The sequence below is a fragment of the Lissotriton vulgaris genome, chromosome 3_1 (genome assembly GCF_964263255.1).
Source record: "Lissotriton vulgaris chromosome 3_1, aLisVul1.2, whole genome shotgun sequence".
NCBI lineage: Eukaryota > Metazoa > Chordata > Amphibia > Caudata > Salamandridae > Lissotriton > Lissotriton vulgaris.
Genome location: NC_141689.1, coordinates 540,614,814 through 540,639,754, shown reverse-complemented (window position 1 = coordinate 540,639,754; position 24,941 = coordinate 540,614,814). Strand labels below are relative to the sequence as shown.

At 50.6% G+C, this 24,941-nt stretch overlaps 1 protein-coding gene across 1 annotated transcript in view; it reads left to right on the top strand.

Moving 5' to 3' along the window:
* TNPO1 (transportin 1) overlaps nt 1-24,941 on the top strand; it is a 1,561,564-nt gene that overhangs the window by 930,626 nt on the left and 605,997 nt on the right. Inside the window, exon 12 of the mRNA XM_086960799.1 lies at nt 85-310. Within this exon, the coding sequence (XP_086816925.1) occupies nt 85-310 (226 nt within the window). The remainder of the gene's footprint in view (nt 1-84; nt 311-24,941) is intronic.

The following is a 24,941-nucleotide window of genomic DNA, read 5'->3' as shown; positions in this document are numbered from 1 at the left end:
AACATAAATGTCCATAATCCTGTCGTTTTCAAAAATAAAAATGCGTATTCCTCTGGGCTAACATGGTTTTGTTCTTTTTCGCAGGATGCATGCAGGGCATGATTACATACCTCCCTGAGCTCATTCCACACCTAATTCAGTGCCTGGCTGATAAAAAGGCTCTTGTGCGTTCCATTACATGCTGGACTTTAAGCCGCTATGCACACTGGGTTGTTAGTCAACCCCCTGATACATATCTGAAGCCATTAATGACAGAGCTGCTTAAACGTATTCTAGACGGCAACAAGAGAGTACAGGAAGCTGCCTGCAGGTATGTTGTAACCTAATTCAGGTTGTTTAGTTTTGAATTTTGCAGCAATCAAACAGCTGTAACCATGTCATTTGTCAAATGTCTGTGATTAATTTTATTTGAAAATGTTATTTATTTGCAAATTGTTCACCTTCAGATGGCTGTGCTATTTAGAAAAACCTTACTTGTTCTACATATTTATTTATGATGGAGATTTCTAACAGCAGATCCCTCACCTTTTGAATATTCTACAAGCATCAGACAGGATCTGGGAGCTTTTGAGCAGTACCACTGCTTAATAGGAGGTGGTGCCGCATGGCTATGCTCTGACGCGGTCACCCTCCAGAAGTGACATGCGGTGCCCAATATGGGTACCACTCTACACGCTGACATCAATCCTTTTGTTCTGCACCACCAGGCATGTTTCGTCTCTTTGAGGCAGTTTTTCAACCAAGATTTTACTGTATGCAGTGGAAATGTCAGTCCCCCCCTCCATATTAAAGAATTCAAACCCTGTATTGGTTTTCGCAATCAAAAGTCTGTGACAGATTTTCATCCGGATAGCCTGTATTGCCTGAGGTTGAGCCATGACTCAAAGACCTGCAATGACTGCACATCGATTAACTCGAAAGCCATATGAGACATGAGGTGAAGCTGTACGTTTAAGGCATCGGAAGACTCTATATTGGTCTGTCTTGGTCCTATTCCCGGTCTTATGAGCCGCAGGAGTCTATTCCAAGGTCACCCGTCCTCGCACTCCATATCTCCAAATAAGACTCTACCCCTTCTTGCCTCTCTCAAACAGCTTAGAAGGTGGTCCCATGTCTCGATCTTGCTCCTGAAGCTATGTCGTGGCCCATCCCACAACTTGTCCTGGCAGAACCAGGGCTGTTTGTGCCACTGAAACATATCCAAGCATTCTGCAAGTCATATTTCGACTTTTCAGATTCCTTCTATCTGCCTCTAGCACGCCTATGGGCCCCTTGGAACTGAGATGCTCTCCATCTTGGATACTGCTGGTGGTACACCCTCCGCACCAGTTGGGCCTTCCGAACCAGTCACTGGGCCTCTTCCTGCACCCATTCCAGCTCCACGCCCAAAGCTACTTTCTTGGACATCAATGCCAATGCCCACTTCATTAATACCCTGGAAGGAGGTCCGTATAGTGCTCACCGACTTAGAGTTGGTGCTTTTACGGCAGGGGCCAAGTTCGGTTTCTGATGAACCACAGCCTTGTGCCCTTGAACCGTTTCGTCTCGCTCCTCTAGACAGTGACCGCACATCACATTCGCTGTTCATCACAGATTCCCATAAAGACTATGATGCTGGTGATAACATTGGCCAACTAAACTAAAACTAGTATGATGATATCCAGGATACCAGCGGCCTGGCACGTCTCCTGATTTCTCCTCATCTTTCCTCCAGGCCCTGCCACTGAAGACAGTGCCTTCCTTGCTATAGCCATGTGGAGGGCAGCTGGAGTTCTTGACCTACGACTACCAACTTTAGAGTTCGCATCTAAGTTCCCTATTGAACTCCTTCAGCTGGGGCAGACCAGTGTTGATCCCCTGCTGCCTTAAATAAAGGCAGTGACCAACACTCTGGTCGAAACTTTGTTCTGGCCCTCCAGTAAAAAGACAGATAGTGATGCACCCCCACCCTGCTCCATATGACCCTGTCTCTTTGTCTCTGCATGCCTCTCTTGAAAGTTAGTGATGCACGCTTCGACTAGTTGGACGATCCCTAACACTTTCCTGACTACTTCCCCAGATAGGACTTTTTAGGGCTAGAGGTCTTCAGGATGAGGTTATTCTCCTCTACAAGTTTGTCCCTCCGGTCTCAGAATGCTAGCTGCCTGCTGGGCAAATACTCCAGCCCCCTATAGGAATCAGTTGCTCAGATCCTCCCAGGTATACCCGAAGATCTTCTCCCCATACTATCCCAAACCATTCAGAATGGTTGTGATGCTGCCAGTTTTATGATTTCCTGTGGACTGGACACCACAGGGCAGACTATCAGATGAGCTTGTTTGCACTAGCCTCTCAATCTGCTGCCATGCGGCGATGCCCACTCATCCCTTATGTAGATGCCACTTGATGGAACCTCTCATTGTTGGGACATCCACCCTTTAACTTCAAAGAGAGCAGGGCCACAGCATGCTCCTTGGCCTGTCTTCTCTGTCACGGCAACCACATCAACCTTTTCATTCCTTACCACAATTTAGGCAGAGAAACCCTGTAGAGGCAGCTGCTTCAACCCTAGCAGGGTGCCCAGCCCGTTCGTGGTTGAGGCCATGGCACCCACTGGCCCTTGGTCAGGAAGACCATGCCAGTCAACCCCACCTACAACCCCACCCACCTACAAACCCCTTTTATTTGCCCTTAGTGGAGCACAGCAGCAGGATCCATCGCTTCTTACCAGTTTGGTAGACCAGAACATCAGACAGGTGGATTCTCCAAATTGTACAGAAAAGTTATACCCTACCCTTCCTGGTAACTCAGCCTCACTTCGACCATCCCCAGAACAACTGTCTTCCTTACGCCAGGAAGTGCACACCTTTTTGGCCAAGGGGGCTATTGAATGCCTGCAATAGAAGTGGGTTGTGGTTGCTATTCCTGCTACTTCCTGGGGTCAAAGAAGGATGGCTGTCTTACGTTTTAGACCTGCGACTTCTCAATGTCTTCCTCTGAAGATGCTTACCCTGTCCCAGGTCTCGTCTGTACTTCTGTCCTCTACTGTGAAGACTGGATGATGGTTTTAGAGAAAAAATACTGAAGGGACGGTATCCAGGGCAGTTGGAATTTTATGGGGAGTAAGACAGGTGCGTTTTAGCGCCACTTTTATTTATTTTATACATAAATGATCTTCACCCATTTTTACTTACCACCCCTGATATGCCAAAAATTAAGGGCTCCTTCTTTCCCTCGCTGCTGTATGCAGATGCAGTTTTAATGGCACTTTCCCCACATGCCTTACAACAGTTGCTGTACGGATTTAAAAATTTGATGAAATCCCTGGATGTACACGCCGATTTTAAGAAGTCTTACATAATGACCAGTGGGCCAAATAAATTGAACCTGGAAACACTTAAAGTAGGGGAAGCCTCCATGAAATGCACTTGCACTTGCTCATATCTGTGAATATCGTTTACAGATATTGGTTTATGGACTGAACATTTTACACAGAGCAGCCATAAACTATCAAGAGCGGTTAACTCGCTACTTAGCTTGCCACAGTTGAGGAAGGGAGGAGCCTTTCTCCCTCTACTGCAGATTTATAAAATACAGTGTAGACCAACAGCCCCATACGGGGCAGAAGTATGGGGCATTAGTAAGTGTTATTCAATTCAAGTGGAAGAAAACAGGTTTTTACAGAACAGTATTCGCTGTTCCCATTTATCATCTAAATGTATTTCCCTTAGTGAATTGAATATCCCCTATATTGAGGATTGTATATATGCCAGACCTCCACTTTTAGGGCTCTCACTATGGAGGAATACACAGGCAAATCTCACTAACGATATTATTGGAGACTGTCTAGCATGTGAAAAAGGCAAGAGTATTCCATGGCTGGAAACCGTGGAATCTCGTATACGGAAAGTAGCTTACCAACACTTATTTGAAAACCCGGAAGGCTCGCCAACCGTTAGTAAAAAGGAGCTTCAAATGACCCTGTATGAATCTCTCAATGCTGACAGATTGGCAACGGAGGTTTTCAAGTCAATCAATTCAATTCAAAAATAGCTTTATTCGATTTTTGCATAAGAAAATCATAAAAGCACAATTTAATACAGCATAAAATTGAGTTCAAAAGCTCAGGTATAAAAACATAGAAAGAAAAAGTTACGAGAATCTTTATACTGTTCGAAGGTAACTATCAGAAATCAGAAATAGATCAGTTCATGGAAGCTCTGCACCTTACTACAAATTTCAAGAAACTGGCAGCTGCAGTAATCGTGAGTTCATCCTCAAGCATGTATAGTTTGAGTAAGGCTGGCCTGCATTGTCTTAAGCCCCACAACTTCAGGAGTGGGAGTAGATGTTTCTTTCTTCCCCAGTCATAAAATTTGCAGAACAAAACGACGTGTATGTTGGACTGCTTGGAAACGTTGTCGCAAGGGCAGACCACCAAGTTGGTAGACCAGTCGTTTATGGTGGGGAATGTTAACAGACGGTATAAGCAGTCCGTCCTCATCCTTGTTAACAACATTCTCGTGTAGGTCGAAAGAGTCGGGGAAAGATAAAGGGGAATGCCTGCATCGTGGAGTAAGAGATTATGGTGGGCAATCGTTGATTTGTTTCCTTCAAGGTAGGAACGCTTGTCCCCGAGCAGGCCTAAACAACGGGCCTTGAGGTCCTTTTTTGAGATTGTTAGGCACTAAGTAGGATTATCATACAGATCAGCTAGATCCAGTGATGTTAGAAATTTCTTGACGTAGACAAGCCAGGGTATTTTCCTTGAGTCAGTTAAAGCCATACAGTCCTTGATCACATCTCGATTGAGGACTGTCTTTTCTGAGGACCATATTTTGTGCCATAGCAGGATTGGTGTGGACTTGATTATGTCAGAAATGTGTACCCGGGCAAGCTCGTTGTGGCAGACTGTGGTGGAGATGGAACGAAGGACAGCCAGCAGATATCTCAGGAATGCGTTCTCGCTGGTTTGTATCCCTCAGCAGTCCCCCACGCCCCAGATTCCAGCACCATATGTTGCTGTGGAAATGCATTTAGCTGCATAAATGTCCAGCAAAATCCCAACCGGTTTCCCACCTAGTTTTGTTGCAAATTTCTTTAAGGCTCCAATTTGTCTGATGAAAGCCAGATTACGAGTGTGAATGGCTGTGTTCCATGACCCTTTATTATTAAAAAGTACACCCAAATAGCTGAAAGTTTTCGTAAGGCCAATCTTTGTTGCATTAATAAAGGTGTTACATGAAATGTTCTTTTTGTTGCTGCAGCACATAGTGAAGGTTTTGCTCACGTTAATCTTAAGGCCTCTCGAGCCCATGAATGTAGAAAAGGCTGACAACGCTTTTTGTAATCCTAGTTGGGTCCTGGACATAATAACAGCGTCGTCCGCGTATAAGAGGATTGGGACTGCATGGCCATTTATTTTAGGATAATCAACGTCCAGTTTCGCCAGGCAGTCAGCAACACTGTTAATATAAAGGTTAAAAAAAAAAGGGGGCGAGGATGCAGCCCTGCCTGACCCCCTTTCTGATGGGAAATTTTTGTGTACAGGTTTCGTCCTTTCCATAGCGGACCTTGGCCCCGGCTCCTCGATACAGTTCCATTATAAAGGCAAGTATATTAGGATCGACTCCCAGGTCAGTGAGGGTAGACCAAAGTATGCTATGATTAAGACAGTCAAAAGCAGAGCTTAAGTCTACGAAGGTCATATATATATTGCTCTTCTTTGCCATTAAGTATTTGTCAGTGATCAGGGCTAAATTAAGGCATTGCTCCACTGTCCCAAGGCCAGAAACAAAACCATATTGAAATTTGGACAAAACGTCATTTTCCTGGGCCCATGCTTGTAGTTGGTTCAACAAGACTCTCCCAGCCACCTTCATCATAGAGTCCAGTAAGGAAATTGGTCTATAACATTTTGGATCCATTCTTTCACCTTTTTTAAAAATAGGTATTATTGCTTCTTGCCATGTTACAGGGAAACCTTCGAGAGCATATGAATTGAGAACGTTTGTAATAATTGGTGCCCAGAGTTGAATATTGTCTTTGAATAAGTCAATGGGGATTCCGTCCGGACCAGGAGCTTTAGCATTGGAGCTTTCAAGTATGGCTAATTCCACATCTGGATAGTTAAAATGAGTGAGAAGCGGAAAAGACTCTGTCTGGCTTCTGGAAGGGTCATTTCTCTCCACTGGCAGCATTTCAAGGTTGAGTGGTTCGATCTGCTCATCTAGTTTATACAGTTCAGTGAAATAGTTTGTCCAGGCTTCCTCCGTGATGGCGATTTCTATGAGGTCAGACGTCCTATCATTAAAAAAAAGGGGTGTTGACCTCCCTCCAAAAGGCAGTGTTGTCCCTTAGGGTGCTTGCTTTTAGCAATGCCTCCCAGGCGGCATTTTTCAGTTCCTTTTTCCTGTTATTGATTGCCTGTCTGTAAGCAGCACGAGCAGATCTTATTTCCAATAGGTTTTTAGGAGATTTGTTTAGTATGACCTTTAGGATGTTATGTGCTTTTGAACATTCATGGTCAAACCAGCCTGGGCTCTTGGACACAGTACTTTCTTTGTGTCTTCTGGTTAGATTTTTCCTGATTTGTATTGCAATTTGATCAAAAGCAAGTATAATTGCTTGTGGATTAGGAGGGTGTTCAAGACAGATCTGGAATAGATCAGGGTCAGACATTATCAGTTTTTCCAGGAATTTAATTGTATCAACTTTAGCCCATTTTATGGTATATCCGTTTCTCGATGATAAGGATATGGAGTGTGAATAAAGATTTTCTGTTATGCCCCCGGATTTATTTCCACTGGAAGGAGTGTATATTTTAGCACTAATCGGGTAGTGATCGCTCATAACTAGGTCTTTTCTCCTAGCTTCTAGGGCGTCGCCATGGTGACTATTGGACATCAGGATGAAGTCTATTGTCGTGAAAGACCCCCTTCCGTGAAATGTAGGTAAAAAGTCAGTCGAGGGCACAGTTAGATCATTAAAGAAGCCCAGATCCCACTCGTGTAGTAGGTTGTTCAATTGAGTCCAAACAGTTGTGTGCTCGAAGTGGGTATTATAGTCGCCATTGGGGGCTCTTAGATCACAGGCCCTTGTTCCGCTGTATGGGCATAGGTGGCAATTAAAGTCTCCTAGAATCACTATACGTCTATCCGAACCAATCCCTATCATTTCCTTCTTTAAAAGTTTAGACAGATGCTCTGTAAATTGGAGTTGGTCATCCCTTGATACATTGTTATATAAGTTAATAATGAGGGAACTAACAACCTCTTTCCCAGTCAGTCGAAAAGCCTGTAGGGAGAAACTAATTTTGTTTGAGCTGGGATCAGATGAAGCGAGCTCTACACATTCTAGAGATACATTGAACCTATTTGAGACATATAGGCAAAGACCTCCCGAAGGTCTGCCTTTACTAGACTGAATGGCTGGGGTAAAGTGTGTGCTGAAGCCATCTAGATTGGTAGGTGTCAGATCCCAGCATTCCTGAAGCGCTATTATATCAAAGGTGTTTGTAAAATACAGGAAGATTGGGTCATTTGCTTTTTTTGAAAGACCAGCGATGTTCCAAGTTAAAAGGGACATATATTGGTTTGGGTCAGAGTTGTTCGATGGGGAGTTGGAGTGAGTTTGACCAGGGACTGAGTTCGGAGGGAGGGCTGAAGATCCATCAGATAGAACATTCGTGCACCCAGAAATGGACATGTTAGGAAGGCCCACAGTGGAAAATTCCGCAAAAGGTTCGCTGGCTTGACTTGGGGATAACCCTGGGCTTGCAGATGGCAAAGGAATTTTAGTCTTGTTCTTAGAAGGTGTTTGGTTACTTGATGGTCAATCAACCATTTCTAAGACTGAAAAATAATTACTGGTCGGTGCCCCTCTCCAACCCTCTATATAAGGTTGCTCTCTTCTAGGATTCCAAGGGTAAGGTTCCCAATCCCTTCTTCTACTGCGTGTCTCTACGTGAGTCCAGCTCCACCCAGGGGATTGGTTCCAACTAAGGGGGTAGTCTTGTTCATGAGGAAACCTCGGAGGGTAAAAGAAGGACAGACGATTAGTATCTATACCTCCCTTTTTCTCCAAAGTAGTCCAAGAACATATATATCTTACTGTCTCTGGGTCATCAAAGTTGATGATGATGCAGTCCCCCTGTGTTCTTTTTCTTGTATCCCCAATCCAAGGGACCCTACGTACCATGGAGAATCTACTATTACAATTTGAAGGAAGGGGTCTATTGATGTTAAGCCATTGCATAACTTTGTTCGTTAAAGACCAGGCAGATTCCCTCATGTTATCCTCTAATTCTGGGACCCCCTTGAGGATCACAGTATAGGGGCTTGCCTCTGGGGGGAGGTGGATAGGCCTCTTAGGTCTTACTGGTTTTTTTGTAGTATCTCCACCCTGCTGGAGATCTAGAGTTTTGGGGGGAAAAAGCTTGGGTTTGGTTTTAAATGGGTCGGCGGGTATTCCCATCTTCCCCTGTGCTTGCTGAGTAGTATCCTTGATCTCTATTGGATTCACTTGCAAGTTGGTAGGGATCGTGGGAGTTTTGGATGTTAGTGGTGGAGGTGCAGGTTTCTGTGCAGTAGCTGCCTTGGTGTTGTTTGCATTAGTGGGAGCTGGAGGAGCTAGAGTGCTGCTAATAGGTTTTTGGTGACTTGAAAGGTTGATAAGCCTGGCAATTTGTTTCTCGATGTTAATTAAGGATCGTTCAATTGGTATTAGTTGGGTCTTTATAAGATCCTTAATAGTGGCTAACACTTGCGCGTTTAGTTCTAAGTGGTTTATAATGCCAGCAGCGGATCCCCTCTCGACAGCATCCGAAAATGCAGCTGCTGCAGAGAGTTCGTCCATGTTTGCAGGTAGGGAGTTTGTAGAATTATTTTTTTGAGAGGTACGGGGAGATTTTCTAGATCTTTTATGCTTTGGAGGGCAGTGTTGTTTATTTTTATCTGTTAGCCTGGTGCCGTTTTGTTTAGGAATTGCTCCCTCCCTTGTCCCCTTGTCTGTTATAATCGAGGGAACTACTAACGTTTGCGGCTCTACCAAGGTTTGCTGGACCATTTGAGTGGGGCTTATCACCATGATCGGTGTTTTCTCCAAGTCTTCCAAGGTGATTTCGCCCAGAGAGAGACGAGTGGCAGATAAATCAACACTCATTGGGATGGTATGTATGTCTACACGAGCTTCATGCAATAGTGGGGCGTTTGTTCCTGACTGAATAGGTGTTGTAGCTAGAGCCAGAAGGCCCATTGAAGATCTTCGCCCCGCGGCAAGATCCTGCGAAACGCGTCTTTCTAGAAGTACAATCCACTGGTTGATTGCATCATTACCTTTGGTAATGAATTGGTCAATTGGACCGGTGACCTGGCCCAAGCCCTGAGCCGTCTTGCTCCTGCTACCCCTTGTGGTCATGGTATCGCTGTAGTAGCACGTTAATAGGTGGAAATGAAGGAAATAGCAGAGGAACAGCTACCAGGGTGTAGAAGGGATGTCGAAAAGCAAAGTGAAAAAGGGTAGGCCCAGACCAGTCTTGCACAGGCTTGAACGGGCTTAAACGGGCCCGCCCTTTGCCCGGGCTTAGCCCCGGGCGCTCCCCCGCGCAGCGGTTGCACGATGTGTAATAAGTCCCTGGTGATGGGGTAGGCGGGGGGGAACGGGGCCGGCAGGGAGAGCAGGCCAGCTGGCGGTGATCAGGCCCACGCAGGGACTCCTGGTCCACGGAGTCCCTGCTCACAGCTCGCAGCCCTGCCGGTTCACTCGCACAAGCCCCTCCTCCTGGTCAATTTCAACTCCTGCGGCGATCCGCGCTGCGGGACCCGTGAAGCGGGTCCGGCAAGTTTTTGGTGGTGGCAGCCCTGTTACCTGAAGGGCCAAAAGACAAGTTGCTGCTGTCAGGTAGGGTCCGTAGCGGTTTGAAGGCAGAGGTGTCCCGCTGGAGCAGAGTCCAAACCTCTCTTTTGTCTCCGTGGGCGGGGGGGGGGAGGGGAGGGGGGGGGGGGGGCCGGCAGGGAGAGCAGGCCAGCTGGCGGTGATCAGGCCGAGCAGGCCAGCTGGCGGTGATCAGGCCCACGCAGGGACTCCTGGTCCACGGAGTCCCTGCTCGCAGCCCTGCCGGTTCACTCGCACAAGCCCCTCCTCCTGGTCAATTTCAACTCCCGCGGCGATCCGTGAGGCGGGTCCGGCGAGTTTTTGGTGGTGACAGCCCTGTTACCTGAAGGGCCAAAAGACAAGTTGCTGCTGTCAGGTAGGGTCCGTAGCAGTTTGAAGGCAGAGGTGTCCCCAAGTTTTCAAGTCAAGCGTAGAAGCATATATGAATTTAGGAGTGGACAGATTACTGATGATGTATTTAACAAAACCTTTGGGGCGACGGGAGAGATGTTTGTTGTTTCGATTCAGGGCTGACACTGTGAAATAAATCCTATGCTTCCCCTTAGGATTTCAGGAACATTTGGACTCCGCCCCTGTCCATGTAATGGGAGTTCACGCCATCACTGTTAAACATTTTATTCTTTTGTAGTTTTTACTCTATTTACTCTAAAAGACTCTTATTTCCCCTAATTAAAAGGTTTGCCACCAGTGAGCATAGAGAAGGAAGTATAGGAAGTTGCTTCAACTGACTGATGACGAGCATTTTTTCTGTGGGAATGTTCTCGAAAGCTGCAGATCAGACACGTATGTCAATGAACACAGACTAGCAACGGACTATAGTTGGTTTAAAGTACATGGTCATGAATTTTAATCATAATATTTTATATAGAATGTTTATTTTTTTAATGTTTTGTGGGATTTTAAAATGTATTTTTAAGGACACCTCAGTAGCAGAAAAGTTAAACCTGAACTGTATATGTGAGGGTTGTGTCAGGTTGTTTTATTCATTAACATGCGGACCATCAAGTAGGTTTTTGGGTTTAAAGAGCCTGCACTGCCCTCCTCAAAATCGTCACATTTTGCTATTGGGAACGGGCACTGAGAAATGAGACTGTTTTTTAAAATGTTCCTCTTTTTACTGTGTACTTTTCTTTAAAGATAATAAATTAAATGAATGGTGGTGTTAGGTTTGCAGGACTCCTATTTCCATATACCTGTCCTGAGGGGCCCATCTGTGAGAACTGGGGTTCGTTGTGGGGCAGGATCATTTTCAGCTCACTGTGGTCCCCTTTGGTTTCAACACTGCCCCTCGCGTGATCATGAAAGTGATGGTGGTGGCAGCATACCTTGGAAGTTCAAGGGTCCTAGTCTTCCTCTACCTAAGTAATTGGCTCGTGAAGGCGGGTTCACCCCAATCAGTCAATGACTACCTCCAGACTACGACGATCCTCATGTCATCTTTAGGTTTCACTATCAACATGCTATAGTCAAGGCTGATTTCTTCTCAGATGCTCCCCTTCATTAGAGCCTTTCACTGGTCGGTTTTAAGCCTCCCCTTGGCCCCCACCCCCCCAAAAAAAAGTCCTGGATGTTCAGACTATGATCCTAATATTTCCGTTTGTGTCCTGCATTTTAGTGAGGTTGACTCTGAGGATGCTAGCATATGCAACCTCTGCAGTGAGATCTGTTGTTTCAGTGAGCCCAAAATCAACAGGACCTCTGCTACCACAACCAGATGTCAGAGGAGACTGCCAAATAACTACTACGGTGGTTGCTGGACTATGATTGGGTCAGCTGCAGACCCTCTCTCTACCCATCCCAGGGCTGACAGTAGTGAACAAATGGTTTTTCCTGGGTTGGGGCAGATAATAGGGGAGAGGTGGAGATTAGAGGTCTGGTCTTCGGTGGAGTCTCCGCTCCATAGCGACCTTCTGGACATGAGGGCCTTCTGCTTGGCATTGAGTCTTCCTTTCATCTAGCAAAGGCTGGTGCAGGTGGTTGTAGGTAACACCATCGCCTTGTGGTATTGTAAAAAGCAGAGTGTGTAGTAAGTTCCATCTTAGGTTAGGCCACATTTGCATAAACACAAAACATTTATTTTTGTGCCATTCTTTTATTTTAGAAATAGGCTGCACATCTTAATATTATTCAGCCCTTCTTGGGATATAGTCTAAATATTTCGTTCAAGGTCGAACAACAGAGTGCCCTGTTTTTTTTTCACTGATCGGTAAAGCACAATCTCATAGCATTTAGATAGAACATGAGCACAGTTGCTGTTTTTCAGAAAGGTACTTTTTATCATACATACGGAGACTTGCCCTTTGAAAAACAGAAAGAAGGATTCATGCAGAGGGGAAAGGTCTTGGAACGGGCGCACCAGCCTTGTGTAAATTGAGTGTTCGAGGCATGTGATCTGTAAATACACTTGGTTTGCATACTCCTGCCATCTAGTGGCAGGTCCGGATGTTTGCAAGTTGTCTTTCTATGAAGAAGTGTTTCCTAGTCACAAGGTAAGGTGACTCCTCCTTTCGGTGATAATGCGCATGGGCATCGACTCCATTGTTAGATTGTTTTCTTTCCGCCATCTGCTTTGGACGTGGTTTGTGGTACTCCGGTTCAACACTGTTCTTTGGGATACCCTCGGCGTGCAACACACTGTACCCTCGTTGGTATTGTTTTCGTAAGCGTGCCTTTAGTCGCACAAGTCGAAAAAAAGCGAAAAAACTATATCTTCGATCCAGAGGACGTCGTGGGCAGCCTTCGGGCCTAGCTGTTTCTTTCGACTTTTACTCCCTCTTACTAGTCTAGTCTACCCCTGATGGAACGGACACAGTTTCAATTCTGTCCCCGGTTCCGCACCAAGTATCCTTGCACCAACCTGCACAAAGTCTTCAACTTGTGCCTTTGACCAGAGCGCAAGGAGGAAAATTGTGACTCGACGAAGGGACATGCAGAGACAAAACATAGAGTACAAGCCAGATATCTTCGGAGAAAGTACCGATCAAGAGGAGATGGAAGCATCGGCAGCGGAGGAGGAGAAAGTACTCTCCATTCACTAATCTGACTCAGAGCTCGAGACCGACCTACCGTCCGAAGAACTTCCAGCGGGATAGGGGGGTGTGACGGAAAAAAAAGCCTTTGCCCACCAAACCTGTTCTCATTAAACCCAAGGCTCCAGGCCATCACTGCTTTCAGGCTATGGTTTGCATCGAGAGACTATTTTGAATGCCCCGCCTTCGGGCCCGGCACCAAAACAACAGACTAAGCCTTCCGGCTCAGGCTCGAGTCGAGACAAAGTTTCGACTCTGAAAGACAAAACATTGTTCTGGTTCGGCACCGAAACATCTGAAAGAAACAGGTTAGTATTATATTCCTTACCTTAGAATATCCCCAGGCTTCAGACTGGATCCGGAAACTTTTGCGTAGCAATACCCCTACGCGTCGTCTCTGGCTCCGTGTCCGTCGTCGGCGTTGTCTGTGCCGGCATGACGTCGTCGGAGTACTTAGACGCCGCCCATGCGCGCTGACGTCAGTTCTTCTTTTTTCCGCGCCAGCTAGCGCAGATCCGGAGAAGCTCTACCCCTTAGTCACTTTTTGACTAAAACTTTTTTGATCATTTTTGAGGTACCGGTAGGGATGCCCGGGTTCAAGCCCTGCTCGAAGTGTAGTCGACTGATGTCGAATACCGACCCCCATCGCCTGTGTCTGCAGTGTCTAGGCCTCGACCACGATGACCGATCCTGTTCCGACTGTCGAGCCCTGACGTCGAAGGCTAGGTGGGAGCGGTCCCGCAAGCGGCTCGAGCTCCGGCAGTAGGCCCCGCGCCATTCGAGGTCCCGGTCCCACGGGAGGTCGAGGGACCGGTCGCGGGGTCGGAGCCCTCGCAGCTCCGGAAGTCTGCATCGGTCTTCTGGTTCCTCCTCAGGTAAGAGGCATGAGAGGTCGGAGCGGCGTCATCGCTCCTCCGACTGCCCCCCGACGCGGCCGGGGTTTTGGGTGGCACCACCCACGCGGCTCCGCCGAAGCCACACGCGCCGCATCCTGCCCCATACCTACGGATCCCTGAGCACAATGCGACGCGGGAGGAGATCGAGCAGTACCTCATGGCCATGAGGTCGCTCTCTTCTCCGCCGGCTCCGGGGCCTAGCGGGTCGGGTGCTCCGGCACCGACGCCGTCGGCAGCTTCGGCCCCGGCGCCGCCGCCGACTTCGGTCACGGCGCCGCAGGCCCCGACCGGATCCGGGTCGACCTGACGACCTCTCCGGCGCCGTCCCCGAGGGTGTCACCACCGGCGCCGACTTCGGTCGACGCCGGCCCCAGTCCTTCTGTCGCTCCTGTTCAGCCGTCGACACGGCCCCGTTGGGAGCCGTATGAGACGGCGGTAGGTACATTCCACTTTAATGAACGGGCCCCGATTGTTGATCTTGGCTACCAGAAATTGGGTGACGACGAGGACTGGGAGGGGTCTGTGGAACCTCTGACACGGGAGTGTCAGGACCAAGCGGACTGGATAGTGGAGCTTGGGGAAGCCATTGACCTGGACCTCTCTCCAGATACTGGTTTTGTCTCTCCTCCTACCGTGGCTACGGAGGAGGGGGCAGCCTACAGTGTAGTGTTGATGCGGGCGGCTAAGGCCTTGAACCTTGCGCTCCCCTCAGCGGCCGTGAGGACTAACCTCCTCACCGAGGTCCTCAAACCGCAGGCAAGCTCGGTCGAGCCTCTGCTGCCGTTCAATGAGGCCTTATGTGACGTTCTGCTGGGCACTTGGTCCAAGCCTGCTTCAGGGCAGCCTGTGGACAGGAACGTGGCCAGACGCTACCGCCCGGCTCCGGGTGACCCTAGCTTCCTGTCGACCCACCCCACCCCCGAGAGCCTGGTTATCCAGGCCTCTAACTCCCAGACCGCGTTCCCATCGGTTCCTCCCGACAGGGAATCCAAGAGGTTTGAGCAGTTTGGTAAGAAAGTGTTCTCGTCCCTTAGTTTGGGACTGCGGTCAGTCAATACCGCATGCCTCTTGGGCCGCTACACCCACACCCTGTGGGACACGGTTGCGGACGTGCTGCCACAATGCCCTGAGGAGGTCAGGGCTAAACTCGCCCAAGCCCTAGTGGAGGGTCGAGATGTGGCACGGTACTCTATTCGGTGCGGACTGGATACCACTGATACACTGGGCAGAGCGATGGCTACGACAGTGGCGGTTCGACGCCACGCCTGGTTGAGGTGCGCCAATTGTTCGCCTGATGTCCAGGCTACTCTTCTGGACATGCCGTTCGATGGCCGTCGCCTGTTTGGCGACCAGGCAGACCACGCGCTTGAGCGCTTTAATGACTCCAGGGCTACGGCCAAGTCCTTGGGCGTCTCGGCCCACGCCAGCAGTCGGGTGCCTTTCGCTCCTTTCCTGGCCAAGGAAGCGGCACCCCCGCACGTGCCACCAGCCACACGCCGCCTCAACTGAACCTTCAGCGCGGTGGCGGCCGTGGAAACCGCCGGGGAGGCGGTCGGGGACAATGGCGCGCCCAGTTCGCACCCGCTCCCGCAGCATCTGCCTCAAAACCATCCGAGTTTTCAGGCCCATGTGACGCCCGTGGGGGGCAGGGTTCGCCATCACTTCTCCCACTGGCGCACCGTCACTTCGGACAGGTGGGTGCTGCAAATTGTCCGGAGGGGCTACTCCCTCCCCTTCGAGACGACCCCAAATGCCATGCCACCGCAGTACCACCACGTGTCAGGGGACCATTGCGACTTCTGCAGGAGGAAGTTACGGCCCTCTTGGCCAAGGGGGCCATCAAGCGCGTTCCTGGGCCAGAAGTAGGGTGTGGTTGTTACTCCCACTACTTCCTGGTACCCAAGAAGGGCAAAGGAGGCCTATGCCCTATCTTGGACCTACGGAACGTCAACGGCTTCCTCCGGAAGGAGAAGTTCATGATGTTGACTGTGGCTCAGGTCTTGGCTGCCCTAGACCCGCAAGACGGGATGGTGGCGTTGGACTTGCAGGACGCTTACTTTCACATCCCCCTCCCGCCGGCCCACCGGTGTTACCCGCGGTTCACGGTAGTCCACGAGCACTTTCAGTTCACTGTGCTACCCTTTGGCCTTACCAGCGCCCCACGGGTGTTCACGAAAGTGATGGCGGTGGTCGCAGCTCATCTGCGCAGGTTAGGGGTTTCAGTCTTCCCCTTCCTCGACGACTGGTTGTTGAAGGCGGGCTCGCCCCAAACAGTCGTCTGCCACCTCCAGACAACGGCCGACCTCTTGCACCAGCTGGGGTTCTACATCAATGTGCCGAAGTCACACCTGTGCCCCTCTCAGAAGCTCCTTTTCATCGGAGCGGTTCTCGACTCGGCGCAGTTTCGGGTTTACCCGCCCGAACAGAGGGTTCGGTATATACAGGCTCCAATCCCAATCTTCCAGCCTTTATCCCGAGTCTCGGTCAGATTGACACTGCGGCTTCTGGGGCTGATGGCTTCCTGCATCCTTCTGGTGCATCACGCCAGTTGGCGGATGCGGGCTCTGCAGTGGGACCTGAAGTTTCAGTGGGCCCAGCATCAGGGCAACCTGTCCGACCATGTCCTGATCTCTGAGGGCACTGCGAGACAGCTGCAGTGGTGGCTCATGGACCGCGATTGGGTCAACGGCAGATCCCTCTCCCTTCCCCAACCGGAGCACGTGGTTGTGACGGACGCGTCCCTCCAGGGCTGGGGAGGCCACTTGGGAGAAGCGGAGATCAGAGGTCTCCGGCGGAGTCCCGGCTCCATATCAACCTTCTGGAGCTGCAGGCAATTCGTCTGGCACTGAAGGCATTCCTTCCCTCTGTCCGAGGGAGTGCAGTGCAGGTGTTCACGGACAACACCACCGCCATGTAGTACTGCAACAAACAGGGCGGTGTGGGGTTCTGGACCCTCTGTCAGGAGACTCTGCGCCTCTGGCAGTGGCTGGAACATCAGGGCGTGACCCTGGTGGTTCAACACCTGGCAGGTTCTCTGAACGCCAGGGCGGACGAACTCAGCTGAAGGTGCTCGATGGATCACGAATGGCGTCTGAACTCAGACGTGGCGCAAGAATTCTTTCTTCAATGGGGAGAGCCTTGGTTAGATCTATTCGCCACTGAAGAGAACGCGCAATGTCATCAGTTCTGTGCGTTGGAATTTCTAAGGCTGCACTCGCTCGGCGACGCATTGCGGTCTGTTATACGCCTTTCTGCCTATACCACTTCTGCCCAGAGTGCTGAAGAAGATCAAGCGCGACCGGTCCCAAGTCATCCTTGTGGCTCCGGACTGGGCTCGAAGGTACTGGTATCCCGAGCAACTCAATATGTCAGTCGGTCCCCCGATCCGCCTGCCCCTTCAGGAGGACCTTCTGTCGCAGCAGCAGGGGACGGTCCTCCACCCAAACCTGTCCAGTCTCCACCTCCATGCTTGGAGATTGAGCGGCGACAGTTGAGGCCATTTGACTTGCCTCCTGAAGTCTGTAATGTTATTCTGGCAGCCAGGCGTCCCTCCACAAAGTCGGCATACGCCTGCCGGTGGAACAGATTTGTGGCATGGTGCACAGCAAAGGCTGTGGATCCTCTTTCTGTCCCTCATTCTGAGGTTCTTCTCTTTTTTTCTTTCTCTTGCCCAGCAGGGCTCTGCTCCGGGCACTATCAAGGGCTACCTTTCTGCCCTTTCCGCCTTTCTAAGGCTACCTGATCAGCCTTCTTTGTTCAAGTCCCCCATTGTCACTCATTTTCTGAAAGGCATCACACACATGTTTCCACCTGTCCCCTTTGTGATGCCTCAGTGGGACTTGAACCTGGTTCTTACTTTCTTGATGTGCGCTACCTTTGTGCCACTTCATTCTTGTCCTCTCCGTCTTCTCACTTTAAAGACAGCTTTCCTGGTTGCCATCACCTCTGCCAGGAGAGTGAGTGAGCTCCAGGCTCTGTCTTGCAAACCTCCTTTCCTATCTGTTCAACGGGACAAGGTGGTGTTGCGTACAAGACCCTCTTTCCTGCACAAGGTAGTCTCTGCTTTCCACATCAGGCAGTCCATCACCTTGCCCTCCTTCTTCCCGCCTCCGCATCCCTCAAAGGATGAAGAGCGGCTCCATCATCTGGACCCAAAACGTGCGCTTTCATTCTATGTGGATCGCACACGCCAGTTCCTGGTGGATGGCCAACTCTTTGTTGGTTACGTGGGTGCGAAGAAGGGACGGGCGGTGCATAAGCGGACCATCACTCGGTGGGTCGTCTTATGCATCAAGGCGTGCTACTCCTTGGCTAGAAAGGAGCCTCCAGTTGGGCTGAGGGCCCATTCCATTCGGGCTACGGCGGCTACTACTGCCCTGGGTCTGGGAGTCCCCCTGCAGGACATTTGCCAGGCGGCTACGTGGGCCTCGCTGCACACCTTTGCGAGGCACTACTTCCTGGACAGTCAAGTCCGGAGGGATGGCTTCTTTGGCCGTTCCGTCCTCCAGGACTTTCTGGTGTAAGTATTGGTTCGCAGACCCACCACCGGGGTTGGTATTGCTGGGGTATCTATTCTAAGGTAAGGAATCTAATACTAACCTGTTTCTTTCATATGAACAAGGTTCGAGGCATGTGGGCTGCTGAATTCATATCTGTGCATAGATCGCCGCCTAGTGTTGGGTCCGGATGATTGCACATTGTTGTCCTGGAAGAGTCTTCGAAGTATCACGAGATAGGTGGCTCCTCCCCTGGACTACAGTGCGCATGGGCATCGCCTCCATCCCCAGATTGTTTTTTTCCGCCATTGGGTTCGGATGTGTTTCGGTTCCCTCTGTCGGAATCGATAGTTGTTTAACTTTCCTTACTTGAGACCAAAAGGTCTTTAGGACTCGCATCGGTATTGTCTATCGTTCGGGTTGGTTTATTCATCGGCTCCGAACACTTGCTGCCCTTCCGCGTGCTGTCGGCGCGGACGGGCCTACACGACGCTCCAGACTACTTCAACATGGAACGAACTCCGTTTAAGAGGTGCCCAGTGTGTGCCTCTAAGTATTCACACCTCGACGTGCACCCTGTGTGCAACAGATGCTTGTCGCCGGACCACGACGAGGCCAGGTGTATGGCCTGCTCCAAGTTCCGGTCGAAGAAGACTCTCAAACTACGTTGGGCCGCAAGACTGCAGGCCCAGTTATCGGCACCCCCACCAGCCAACATCTTTGAGGAGGATGTTGAAGACGACACCGTCCTACAGGTTTCGGACTCTAACCCGGCGTCGGAGGATGAAAACTACGACGCGGGAGATGAAGAGTTCGAGGAAGTCGTCGAGGAGGTAGGGGACGACGACGGGGCCATTGCCACCGTGGAGGATAGCTCGTTAGAAGAGCATCCTCATACTGACTCCGGGGCAGAACCCCAGCATAAGGCCCAGGTCGAGGGATCGCCTTCGGGCCTTACCCAAGACCTCAATACTCGTCCCACGGCCCCGGCTCCGGGCCCGGCCACGGACATTGGTGATGCGCCACTCCCGGTACAGAAACCGAAAGTGAAGCCATCGGGATCCGCACCATCAGTATCGAAACCGAAAGTGCAAGTCGCACTGGTGGGATCAAAGGCTCCAGAGGCCTCGGCGCCGAAGAAATCCAAAATGGCCGCCGAGATCAAGAGCCACGCCAAAATGGCAGACCCGAAGACCCCCGTGTCGAAGCCGAAGGCGAAAACGCCCAACGCGGCTGCGTCGGCGCCGAAGCTGGTCGACGCTCTGAAGAGCCGCGTCGACGCCAAGAAGGTCGATGACCCTAAGAAAGCCTCAAAAAAGCGTCAGGACGACCCCAAGTCTCTGGCTGCGCCGATCCCGGTCAACAAAGCCAAGGGAGGTGCTGTGTCGGCTCCGAAGACTGCGCCTTTGGTCGCCGACCCGAATCCGGACTCGGAGGACTCGCTCGAGCCGGTCCAGCCCTCCCCCTCCTTTACCAAAAAGGTCACGGAGTCCCTTCAGCGTATCCGGAAGGAAGCAGCGGCTCTCGAGCCGAAGGATGTGGCGCTGAAGCCTCCGCAGAAACCGGCGAAGGCGCAAACGCCGATCCACTTCACGCTGCCGCCAAAGACGGCGCCGAAGGCTTTCGCGCCGAAACATGGGGCCGGGGTGCCCTTGAAGCTGGTGTCTACGCCTAAAGCATCCTTGGTAGTGCCGAAGCCATGGCATCAACCACTAGCGGACGAGGAGCATCGAGAGGTTGTCATCGACGCCAACACAGACAAGCTCTCTCTCCTTAAAAGGAAGATCACCCCGGAGCCTGTGTTGGAGCATTTTCACATTCCACTTAAAAAGAAGTTGGACTCTGCGGGTACTCCTGCCCCTATGGAGCCTGCATCTCCACAAGGTCTGGAACTCTCACCCACTCACTCTGACGCTGGGGAGGGTGACGGGGATGAGGAGGAGGAGTACAATTATCCAGCGTACTCGGATCCAGAGGAGGTCAATGAGCCATGGACTGCTTGAGGCGACCCTGAGGACCCTCAGTCAGGACACGAGCCGCAGCTTTTTGCTGCAAAAACTTCCCCAACAGAGGACTCTGCAGCCTTCAACGCTCTAATTGAGAGAGCGGTGGCCAATCATGATGTCGACCTCCATGCCGACCCAGTGGATGTCGATTTTCTGTTTGACACTTTCTCGGTGGCTGAAAAAACTGTCAAGACATTGCCAATGCTCAAAGGAGTGCTAAAGCATGCGCCTGAGGTTTTCAAGGAGCCCACCCGGGCAAGAGTCGTCAATCCTCGTATTGACAAAAAATACAAGGCAGCGCCCACTGACCCAACGTACATCAAGGGACAGTTGCCACTGGACTCTTTGGTTGTCTCCAACGCACGTAAGCGGGCAAACTCACAGACCACGGGTGATGCTCCTCCCCCAGACAAAGAATCGAAGGTCTTTGAAGCCTCAGGGAAACGTATTGCTGCGCAGGCAGCTAATATTTGGCGCATTTCGAACACGCAAGCCCTACTTGCACGCTACGATAGGGCACACTATGACACCCTAGAAACCCTTCTACAGCACTTACCTGATCAGTACAAGGAGGGAGCTGAAATGTTGATTCAGGAGGGGAAGCTTATCACCAATGCTTCAATTAAGTGCGCACTGGACGTGGCTGATACTGCCTCCAGGGCTATAAACACTGGCGTGCTACTGCGTAGGCATGCATGGCTTAGAATATCAGGCTTTAAACCAGACATACAGACTACCATCTTAAACCAAACAGTTAATCCAGACCACCTGTTTGGGCCAGAAGTGGATGCAGACCTTGAAAAGATGAAAAAAGACACTGACACTGCTAAGTCTCTGGGTGCCCTACAGTCCCAGCAGTTTCGGGGTGGTTCCTTTCGCCGCTCCAATAACAGAGGCACCTCAAGGGGTCAGGCATCACAATCCACGCAGTACTATAAAAGCAACACCCAATCCTCATACACCAACAAGGGTAGAGGGGGTTACCGGGGCAACAACGTCAAAGGCAGAGGACGTGGAAATAACCGCTCCAGGTCCTCCACCGCCAGCAAACAGTGACGCCTTGTCACTGCCCCCCGACCACACAACACCAGTCGGGGGGAGACTCCAGCAGTTCCTGCCCGCGTGGAAATCCATCACCACGGACAGGTGGGTCAAATCTCTTATCCAATACGGCTATTGTCTGGAACTCACTTCCACTCCACCAAACATACCTCCAAGAAGCCGTCCTATGTCCGGCGAGCACTTGCACTTGTTGCAGCAGGAAGTCCAAGTCATGCTGCAAAAAGGGGCAATAGAGCTCGTTCCACTGCAAGAAAGGGGAACAGGGGTTTACTCCCTGTACTTTCTAATCCCCAAAAAGGACGGATCTCTCAGGCCCATCCTGGACCTCAGGCCCCTCATCTGGTACATTCTGTCAGAACACTTCCATATGCTCACGTTGCAGCAGGTTCTCCCCCTGCTTCGACAGGGGGACTTCCTGGCTACTCTGGATCTCAAGGATGCATACTTTCACATTCCCCTGCATCCTTCACACAGGAAGTACCTAAGGTTCACCATTCAAGACCAGCACTACCAGTTCAGGGTTCTGCCTTTTGGGGTCACCACAGCGCCCAGGGTCTTTACGAAGTGCCTGGCGACTGTGGCGGCGCATCTCAGACGTCAAAACATCCACGTCTACCCCTATCTGGACGACTGGCTCATTCAGGCAAAGTCGGAACAACAGTGCGCCGACCACGTGTCCCGCACCATTCATCTCCTGCACGATCTGGGATTCTCACTGAATTACCCAAAATCTCATCTCCAGCCCGCCCACATACGGCAGTATCTGGGCGCGACAATAAACACTCTGGCGGCCACTGCGCAGCCGAATTCAGTGAGAGTCGCCAGTATTCAGACGCTGATCCAACGATTCAGCCCTCAGCACTCGCTGCCAGCGAAGGTGTTCATGCAGTTGATAGGCATGATGGCCTCCTGCATCTCCATTGTCCCGCACGCGAGGTTACATATGCGTCCGCTTCAGGAGTGCCTAGCACGTCAGTGGACTCAGGCTCATGGGCAACTAACAGACCTAGTGTTGGTGAGCGGTCGGGCGTACAACTCTCTGCATTGGTGGAATCCACAAAACCTTTGCAAGGGCCGACCGTTCCAAGAGCCTGTGCCACAGATTATCCTGACGACGGACGCTTCTCTCCAGGGATGGGGAGCGCATGTACTCCACTACACAGTGCAGGGACTATGGACACTACAGCAAAGGAAGATGCACATCAATGTATTAGAACTGATGGCAATCTTCATGGCCTTAAAGGCATTCAAAGTACATCTGTGCAACAAGGTCGTGTTGATCCGGACGGACAACATGACGGCCATGTACTACATTCAGAAACAGGGGGGCACACACTCTCCGCAGCTGTCTCATCTGGCTCAGAGCATGTGGAAGTGGGCCATTCAAAGGAACATTTTCCTAATGGCAGAACATCTCCCAGGCAAAGACAATCAGATGGCGGACCTGCTCAGCAGGCACAGCCACCAAATGCACGAGTGGGAGATACATCCATCAGTACTCCGACCGTACTTCCAAAGGTGGGGTCATCCAGAGATAGACCTGTTCGCCACAAGGGAGAACGCCAAATGCCAAAGCTTCGCCGCATGTTCCCACACCCGCAATCGCAGGGCAATGCGATATGGATGAACAGGTCAGGCAGATTTGCGTACGCTTTTCCCCCAGCACCTCTGATACCGCTGGTGGCGCCCAAGCTCAGGCAGCACTCGATGACTCTCATCCTGGTTGCTCCAACGTGGGCTCGCCAACCATGGTACACCACGTTTCTGGAACTTTCCGTGGTACCGCATCAAAGGCTTCATCTCACGCCCAGCCTTCTGACGCAGAGCCATGGCGACATTCAGCACCCAGATCCGCAACAGCTCAACCTGGCGATCTGGCTCCTGAAGTCCTAGAGTTTGGCTACCTCAATCTTCCCCCGGATTGCATGGACATCATTCGGGAGGCAAGAAAGCCCACTACTAGAGCATGTTATGTGGCTAAATGGAAGCGGTTTGTCATTTATTGTGCGAACCACGACATTAACCCGCTGGATGCTTCCATTCAGAACATCATCTGTTACCTGTTCCATCTGTACCAATGCAATTTGGCGTATTCTTCCATCCGCATTCACCTGTCTGCGATGGCCGCATACCTCCAGAATAGGCAACACCTTTCACTTTTCAAGGTGCCTGCTATTAAGGCATTTCTGGAGGGACTCAAAAGGGTCATTCCACCACGGACGCCACCAGCTCCAGAATGGAACCTCAATGTGGTTCTCACAAGGCTGATGGGTCCTCCTTTTGAGCCACTACACTCTTGTGAGCTTCAGTTTCTGACTTGGAAAGTGGCTTTCTTAGTAGCAATTACATCGCTACGGAGGGTTAGCGAGTTGCAGGCCCTCACCATCCAAGAGCCTTTTTTCCAAGTCCATGCTAACAGGGTGGTGCTCCGCACTAACCCTAAATTTCGACCCAAGGTGTGTCTCAATTCCACATAAACCAAACAATCGAGTTGCCGGTGTTTTTTCAGAATCCTGAGTCGCTGGCGGAGCGGATGCTCCACACCCTTGACGTTAAAAGGGCCCTAATGTATTACATTGACAGGACGAAGGATTTTCGAAAGACTAAGCAGCTTTTCGTTGCCTTTGCATCACACCACAAGGGTAACGCTATTTCCAAGGCTGGTATTGCTAGGTGGATCGTGAAATGTATTCAGATCTGTTACGCTAAGGCTAAACGCACTCTTACAATTCCACCAAGAGCCCACTCCACCAGAAAGTTGGGGGCCTCTATGGCTTTCCTTGGGAACATTCCCTTAGAGGATATATGTAGAGCAGCCACATGGTCTACCACACATACATTTACTAAACATTACTGTGTAGACGTGCACTCTAAACAGCAGGCAGCTGTAGGTCAGGCTGTTCTCAAGACACTTTTCCAAACTGCTGCAGCTGGCACGGGCGGCCGCCGATAATGGGGGGACTGCTATGTATTCTATGCACAGATATGAATTCAGCAGCCCACATGCCTCAAACTGCAAATGCTACTTACCAGTATGCATCTGTTCTTGGCATGTAGGGCTGCTGACATTCATATCGCCCGCCCTCCTCCCCGGCGCCTGTAGCAGCTGCAGTATTCATATATATGCTCATAGCATGGTCATCGCTCACATAGTTCACTCCATCTCAGCCACAATGGCTAAAAACAATCTGGGGATGGAGGCGATGCCCATGCGCACTGTAGTCCAGGGGAGGAGCCACCTATCTCGTGATACTTCGAAGACTCTTCCAGGACAACAATGTGCAATCATCCGGACCCAACACTAGGCGGCGATCTATGCACAGATATGAATGTCAGCAGCCCTACATGCCAAGAACAGATGCATACTGGTAAGTAGCATTTGCATTACTTACCTTCGGTAACGATATATCTGTAAGAAACAGTAGTTAGTATTAGATTCCTTACCGCCCCACTCATCCTCCCCGTTCTGCGAACTGATACCTAGGGTTAAGGTCATCCCCTTTCAGGTCCCTAGTTTCATGGTACCAGTGTTGGTTCTAGCATGGCTCTGCGTATCTGGCACGGAAAAGCTGTGTCTAA